Here is an 8,730-nt window from a genome sequence, read left to right as displayed (position 1 = left end):
TCTTTACAACATACCCTAACTTATCAGATTTTAAAGATTTGGAGAACTAAGGCACCTTAGCAAGTGATATGTTTTTCATAGCAAATATCTAAAGGTTTAAACTACAGTATTCGTCAACTACGACGATTTAATCATTTCAAATATAGCACATATGTCTTCATTATGATTTTGTGTAAGTGCAATCTTTAAGAATGGTTTAAGAATACGAGTAAGCATGATTCGATACATGCCAAGCTACTGATCATCGGCCAAGAAAGGATCAATTGGCTATTCTAACGGATATTTACTATTGTAGATATTTATTGTCAAGATTGCTTTCCCAAATCGGAGAATTGCACAGAAATAATCGCTGGTACTTGCTTTCGTGGATCTGTTTCACCTTTTGAATCTTTACCGATTGTGATAGAAAAGTCTTGCTCTTCTTTACAAAATTTTACTAGCATCAGTCAAGGTAAACTGATAGACCATGCGTCCTAAAAATCGAATTCAGTAAAAATGGAGAAACCGTGATAGTCTATAAAAATGATCTGAGAAAACTCGTAATAGTACTATTTTCGGTTACCTAAGACTATTATATCAGATTAGCTAAGCCAATATACCGACAATATCTACGTATAATATTCAATTAAATCTTTGCTTCTTCATACCAAATCTATGATTGTGCATATTATTAGTTGTTGAAAGGTCATATTGTTTAGAGTTATGATAGTTAGATCTGCAATATGACAATTTTTAAACTTTAAAAATTGTTTTTCCGGTATGATTGAAGATATCGAAGGAATAGCAAGTGTTTATTGCAAAGAAAATTATCAAATTTCTCAAAATGATCTCGATCTTTGCGATTGCCGAAACTCAAATGTCACTAGATCTGTTTATAATATCCAGGTACTAAAATGATTTTATGAATGAGTCATAACTTAGATCTATGGTTGCAGAATCTAGTAAAAAGATGATAATATCTTCAAATTGACTTTGCCGTATATTTTGTAACGCTTTCATAAGTATTCTTTCACATAAATTCATATTTACTTATTTAGGATATGCCGGATGTAGGTTCAGCAGCTGCACTGGCTGATGAACTGCGTAAATTGCATGCATCCATCTTTCAATTCATTGATCATCTTCCATTACTCGGCTTCAGCTTGAAAATCAACATGAGTCAATTGGCAGTTGGTCTGCAAGCGGCCTCTGATAAACTAACTAGTGTTTCCGATGAAGATCCAAGGAAATTATTAGCTTTCAGCGTAAGAAATTATTAATTGAACGCTTAGATAATCAGTTTGAATTTTAGCATTTAATTTTTCTGGTAATATTCAGCAAGTTCGTTCTTACAGTTGTCATTCTAATTAGTCTGAAATTTAAGTGCCCTATTCAGCTTAATGTGTATTGGGTATGTTTCCAACTTAATAATATCTAATGATATAATATTGCTAACAGTGTGTTATAGAAATCATACGAAAGGTGTCCTCTTACATATCCTGTAATCAAACGGTTAGATTTAAATTTTGATGAAATTTTTCGCTATTCAGCTATGGATTGTCGTTGCAATGTAATATTTTATAATGCAAATGATGCTAATACTGTTTAATGATACAATCAGGATATGGATCAGTTACAGATACTAATGAATATAACCGCATCTGGTCTACAAAGCGAATCATTAGTTTGTTGTCAAACTGGGGAATTAGCAAACAATGCAGTATGCCCAGATTCGTTGGGTAATGAAAATGTTGACGAAAAATTTGTGCTTACGATTTTTTGTAAATAAGTTATCAATCTACCTATAGTAATAAAATAAAATTGAACATCTATTTTAAATGCCAATCTACTGTTTAATGGCGATTCTTTTAATAAAATGACTGGAGCAGATTTTGAAGCCTGTCAACCTAAGATTGAGCATTTGATTTTATGGCCGCGAACTACTCCTGGTTCTAGTATTCAGCTTTCTAAATGCAGTCAATATTATGGTTTGGATAAAGTCAAAGGTAGTTCAATTTTGATCCAACTGCCGTGGAATATCAGTTATCTGGTATTCTTAAAGAGGAAAATTGGATATCTAAGTCTGTCTTGATATATTTCCGTATTTAGGTGATTTGTATCGGTGGTGCCAATCAACATTAACGAATTCTTCTATATGGTCGCCAGTTAGTGACTGCCATTGCTATTCAGAAATTGTTTCAATAGTTTACGAACGGGTACATGCGACGAAAAACTTAAGTGTAAACAGTAATACTGAGAAGTAATCAAAATATTAATAATTCGTTTATATCTCGATCGTGTGTTGGTAACAGATGATCACGATAAAAAGCAAAGATTATCCACCTTCGTACTTGATTCAGATGGCTAGTTTTCTTCATAAAAATCAAGGCGACGTGGCTGGAAAGCAATTAACTATTGACACGCTTAACTTAATATATACCATCCGGCAAGAGCGTAACGTTACCAATTATCCTTTGGAATATCAGAATCTAGATAACGTAAATATACTATTACTGATTTAGTTTTTGTTCGATTCTAGTTTAGAACTATAATTATTATTGTTACTTTATTATATATTTTTCATTAATGATTATTGACAGTATACATATGTACGTTATTTCGATCGTTCGACATAATTGCTCTTCAACTGTAGTGTTTACTTCGAACTGCGACCGATATACTACAGCAGTTAGAAACGACGTCTACTCACTGTCCTATTCATGTAAGTTGATTCTAATGGATAAATTAGTTTGCATCGACGTTGAGAATACGTCGATTTGCTATTGCAATATCATGATGGGGTATAAAAAATTCTATACGATGAACTATTTGCAAGTATAACCTAACATTAAGACACATCTTATCGGGTTAGGAAGGACAACAAGTTACCTTATCCAATGTCTTTTACCAGCTAACATATAATGTCTTCGGAGAAGAGGCTACCAACTCATTCCTAGGAACTTGGGAAAATTTTACATATCAGGCGAATATGAGTAAATTAATTTCTTATGAGTTGAGTTGGTACCAATCTGGCTGCACACATGTTGGGATAGTAGTACCTCTACCTCCTATTACAATTATAATAACAATACCAGGGATACACGATAGCTATCAAGATATGGTAAATCCGCAACCAGTAGGACCGGGCGATTTGACGGTTTTAGTTACCGGTTCTGATGTAAGGATTAATAATTATACAATTAGCTATTAAAAGAAACATCTCTAAGTAACCATAGCAGCCTAAAAGAAGTTTAATTAACTTTAAAACTTTATAATTGTACTGTAATTTATTAAACGTTTCGATATTCATTTAGCACGATGGATTTATTTGTTAGTCCTTTTGCTACTTTAATTATCTTCAACTATAGGAGCAACCGTCACCCTTTCAACCTCTTCCACCCCCTGTTATTCATGTTATTCAATATAATCCAATACAAATTAATGGTAGTAATGAAACTACCATTGCTAGTAACGAAACTATCATTGTTAACAGCACTGTTGATCCGATGTTTAGAGTAAGGCTATTGCACAGTCGTATACTGTCTATAATAAGCTATATTGGTCTAAGCCTTTCAGCGATTGGATTAATTGTGACTTTGTTAGCCTTTATAATTCTAAGGTAAGCTGTAAACGCTCTGTTGGTGAAATATAATAAAATCTCTACGTTTTGCTTAATAAGGTGATACTTATGTTAACACTTGGCTTGACTGCTACTGAAATTAGCGTAACTGAGTCATTTAAATTATCTTATTGTGTGCTTTTTAAGTATAATAGTGGTAGCAAAAGTCTTCTTCAATTCATGAATGTTATAGGTTACCTAAATCGCGCAAATGGTTTATCCACATCAATTTAATTATTGCTATCGTATTTTCTAATGTCGGATTTATGGCATTAATAAATCAGACTGCAGATAAGGTTAGTTGGCGAAATTTGATTAGTTATTCATATTATAACATTTAAAGATTGTAAGTGCTGTCGATAACCTCAACTGGTAGACATTTTACCAGTTTTTTCACTTTAAAGTTTAAAGTTCATGTTCTCTTCTGGTTCCAAAGTAAACGAATTAAGTTCGCTTTTAACAGTAACTGTGTATAGCTGCTTATGTTTAGAATCTATTGTGCTCTGTCTGTCTACGGCAGTTAGATTATTCGATTTTAGGCACATCTATAGTAAAATGCATTAATACTCGTATACCGTAATCCAAGTTTGGTATTATTATTTAGCACTATTACGAATTGCCTTTTTGAACGGATCTTAAACGCTGTTGTTGCGACTACTAGTGCCCCCAGCCGATTTAGGCGACTTATCGTAGTTGAATTAACTCTCGACTACATAGATAAGCTGCCAACGGGTAATAGGTTTAAGGACTTTACTTTATTGAGATAAATCCTAGTAAAAGAATCTAGTAAAAAGTACGTTAGAAAACTCCTTGTAATGATGATCAAGTGGACCTAAAAATGATTAAAATGGAACTGAAGAGCTAATTTAGTGCTCGAGTTTATATAGTCTGGGTCTCCGCCGATGGTGCATATGTTAGTATCTTAGACATAGCGACTTACAGTATAGGAATTTAGATAGAAGAAGTTAACATAAATCAGTATAACTTAACGCTAATTAACAACAATAAATTTATTTGTGCCAATTAGAGCCTCAAGGCTCAGCACAAATTACACGTTACACTTAGGTATTAGTATTCAATTACTTAGACATTAATCTTATCAATAAATAAGTATTCATTAACGCTTATTAGACTACTGGAACAAACAACAATTTATATTAGATATTTTAATTAACAAGGCCTTTATTATTTCGGAGCTTGGCTCCGTAACAAGCACTCAGATTTAGAATAGACTAAGCAAGTATTGAATTTCGAAATTGATTCAGATATCAGACAAGAGCCACAAGACGAAATAAATTCGAAATGATACATCACCTTAGTCATAACGGAAAATATAACAATATTATAAGTTTACGTAAAATTAATACTAAGATAATTACGAGTGATTACAATATTAAATGTAAAATAATATTTCTATAAATAATTGATATACTTTATATTCAAGGTATGAACAACGCTTTTCAAATTCGTTATTGTATTCATTAAATTTTTCACTTTGATAAACAATTTAATTGTTAGCTGTAAATCACACTACAGCAATTGCACGCTGAATATACTTACAAGATTATTTCTCTTACGGATTAGGGTTGGTGTACTGCCATTACTGTAATGCTACAATTCTTCTTCACTAGCATTTTCACATGGCAGCTCGTAGAGGGCATTCACTTATATCGTGTTTTGGTAACAGTCTTTATAATTGAAAGAAGATGGCATATTTATCTATTCCTGGCGATTGGTTGGGGTGAGTATGATTGGTTAGAGTAAAGCACAATTGATAGTCTATTAGCAATAAAACAAAGAAAAATTAAGCTAAAAGGCTCAACTTTGGGAAAGGATTTACGGAAAATTATTTTCATTAAAGATATCAATCGAGATTAATTTTTCGTGCTTTTGAAGCAGTATAAAATTTTGAAATATTACTTTTGCAATAAAATGTTTTAAGATATCGGTAAAATTAGATGAAGACTAAAAATGATATCAAGCCAATACTAGTATAGATAGCAGTGGAAACTTGATATAATTATATAATCCGCAATTTTAGGAACTCCAGCTGTAGTCAGTGGCATAAGCATTGCTGCTTTTCCTCAAGCTTATACAAATAATACAGCGTATGTATGAATAGAAATAATTTGTAATATTCACCGTATTCTTACTATCGATTAAAATATATGCAATACTTTAATACTATGGTAAATTATTTTTATTATTGATAGTTGTTGGATACGCTCCTCATTTATTTGGGTATTCCTTGCTCCATTAACCGTCATAACCTTAGTAGGTGGAATAATAGAAGACATCAATAATTAAGATATCTTAAAGATAGCACGTCGAAAGACTATAAAACATAACTGCTTCCGACGAGAGAATGCGTTTGAAGATTACGATTGATAATTTTTTGATTATACATAGCAAGTATTTCCAATTTCGGAACTTGCTAGCGCTTACGAAAGATGCGTTCTTTTACAGACTAATATCATCATATTTGGAATAACACTATATATCCTAACTCATAGAATGTCTGATGGAGTAAAAAAAGCTTCCGAAAGCAATCGCAAATCACTAAGGTAGAAGCATTTTCTGGTTTACCAATCTCCGAATAGATATAGTATTGCAACAACCATACTAAGAGGCAGTTTAGGGTGTCTTCATATTAACTATAGTAACAAATCTATAAGCAATAATAATTCATTTCTAAAGTTGTAATCGTTATAATTTTCATCATATTTACTAAAAGATATAGACATACATCTATTAATACCAATAATTAGCTTTTCAACTAGGAGTAAGGATCGGTTTTACTATTTGCATTGTAGGACTGATATTCGAAATGCTATAGCACTCTTACCATTGCTAGGATTGTGCTGGATTGTTGGCTTATTCGTTCCTATACCAGGGGATTACGTAGCTGACTATTTGTTCACCATATCAATTTCAATGCAAGGGTTTGTACTATTCCTATTCCATTGCCTATTGGATAAACAGGTTAATTTTCAGCTACTATTTAATAAACATGTCCTGATTCTAACTGCTTGTTTACACTTTAAATGTATTAAACGAAAAATTTCGTGTCAATATCCTTATAATTAGGTGATAGCAGCTATAAAAAGACGGAATTTTCGATGGCGCCCTGCTAGAGCGCAGGTGCATGCTGTAGTTGAGTCAATGCTTTCCTTCGCTAGATTTATGATAAAGTTTATGATAATCATTCTTGAAATTATGACCATAAACATTGCAATTTTGTAGTATAACTTATCCTACTGATATGGCGAAATGATTTGTTATTATTTATTGTAGTACGATTTTATTACAAGTTTTGACTTTCTTTCAATGCTATAGTCAAGATCACAAGTCCAACTATGTCTTAACTCCTATAGTCAAGGAAATACATTACACTGTAACTCTGGTAAAGTTCAGACAGGTACCATGAAGATTGAAATCTTTTTAAACTGTAATTTATGCAGTAGAAAGTCTTGGATTGCTTATTGGGATAGTATATCTAGGCCATAGTTTACGATTTTCCATTACTATGAGTAACAAAGCCTATTAATTCGTTACATCGTAGTTTTGCTGTGACATAAACACACTCATCATTTTCCTAGCTACTATTGACAGATGAAAATGAAAATATATGTTAATGCTTTTGATTCGATTACAGATCACACTACGACATCATTTAATAAACCATATTCTGGCAAGTTTAATTGAAACTTTATTGCATTCATTTAAAATGAATCATAGCAGCAGTAGCCTTTACTATTTAGTACTGAGCCAACATTGCATTTAGTATAAGCGATCACCCACAATATTTTAATTATCACGGTTAAAATGTCTTGCTACTACTCTATTTTCTATTTAGTGTCATCATCGGGGCAGTCTTTACGTCGTAAAGCTCCTACTCGAGGCTGTGGCGGTACTATTGATCAAAATTGTGTTGACTCAATATCAATAGAAAGTGGTAAAGGATCAATAGAATGTAATAATTGGCCGGAAGATACAGGTTATAGCGATGAAATAGGGATAGAATAAAATTTCTGAAATGTTTATTTTTCTTTTTGATGTTAGCTTATATATCATAAAATGCACTGATATTAAATTAGATTTAATTTTCGGTTAACGTCCCATTTTTTATTTAGAATCTTCATCCGAGAAGCCATCGTGCAAAAAAATTTCTTTTCCCAGTTGTGATGGTATTTTCAATCGAGATTGTATTGATACATTATCAACTTCGCCAGACAGTGGCCAGTATCAGTAGAATGTAAAAATTTGCCTCATGCAACAAATTGAACCAATGAATTAGCAACAGGACGGAAAGAAAGCGAAACGGTCTAAAATATTATCATATCATGTCTACTCGTTGACGCTAGAGTACAAATTACCTTGATTCATATTCCTATTTAAATGAATTAAAGATAGAATACAAGATCATTTGCTTTTAAGTTTAAAAAATGATGTAAAGTAGACTTCTTAACTGCCATACAGCTTATAAAATTATGTTTGTACGTTGTATGATGTGGCCAGAGTGTTTGTATTCCATATTAAATTAAGAAATCATGACTATCAATGTAATTATCCATATACACCTACTTTACAATACAGCAATTATTGCATTATTTTTAATGTCTCTTATAGTATATTAAATATTAAATGGAGTTAATCTATAGAATAGATAGCAGGGTAAGTTTTATACTATAGTTTCATGTTTATTAAATCTTTTAAAACTATTATCTAATTTACTGGTTTTGCTATTGAAATATTTGGATGACGTCAGCAATAATCAATTAGTTAAGCTCATGATTCTAATTTGCTTCTAAATTTGATACCATAAGGTACTGTCTAGATTAAGTGTACTTGAACCATGGACAACAGGAATTATTGAATAAACAGTCCAGATCAAAATACCTTGTCTACATGAAATATAGTTTTCTGCTCTACTGTATTAAAGAATTGAATCATAGATTTAATGATATGCAGTATGACAATAATCTCACTATGCCAATTACAATTTCAATGCAATTGGTAATTTCTCAAGAGGGGTGAATAATTGAACTATAAGTATTTTAAATTAATGTACAAGACAATCTGGCCTTAGATTCTAAGAAAACTTTGGACCTATATACCACCCCCGCATTAGC

General features: G+C 31.9%; 2 protein-coding genes across 2 annotated transcripts; both read left to right on the top strand.

Moving 5' to 3' along the window:
- Positions 1–759: 759 nt before the first annotated feature.
- On the top strand, positions 760–1,768 carry TRIADDRAFT_55872 (uncharacterized protein; the record flags this gene model as incomplete). Its single annotated transcript, XM_002112106.1, has 3 exons — positions 760–885; positions 1,038–1,244; positions 1,601–1,768. 3 exons carry the CDS (start codon positions 760–762, stop codon positions 1,766–1,768), a joined length of 501 nt encoding a protein of 166 aa, XP_002112142.1.
- Positions 1,769–1,855: 87 nt separating this feature from the next.
- On the top strand, positions 1,856–7,850 carry TRIADDRAFT_55871 (uncharacterized protein; the record flags this gene model as incomplete). The annotated part of the gene is made up of 15 exons (XM_002112105.1): positions 1,856–1,985; positions 2,089–2,195; positions 2,633–2,701; positions 2,852–3,157; positions 3,348–3,598; positions 3,792–3,894; positions 5,183–5,339; positions 5,640–5,706; positions 5,812–5,872; positions 6,008–6,162; positions 6,412–6,580; positions 6,686–6,739; positions 6,935–7,016; positions 7,455–7,595; positions 7,732–7,850. The coding sequence occupies 15 exons, from the start codon at positions 1,856–1,858 to the stop codon at positions 7,848–7,850; spliced, it is 1,971 nt and encodes a 656-aa protein (XP_002112141.1).
- Positions 7,851–8,730: the final 880 nt, after the last annotated feature.

This window comes from Trichoplax adhaerens, genomic scaffold, assembly GCF_000150275.1.
Source record: "Trichoplax adhaerens TRIADscaffold_4 genomic scaffold, whole genome shotgun sequence".
Taxonomy (NCBI): Eukaryota; Metazoa; Placozoa; class Uniplacotomia; order Trichoplacea; family Trichoplacidae; genus Trichoplax; species Trichoplax adhaerens.
The sequence above is the reverse complement of the archived record's forward strand: the minus strand, read 5'-3'. Positions and strand labels throughout refer to the sequence as shown.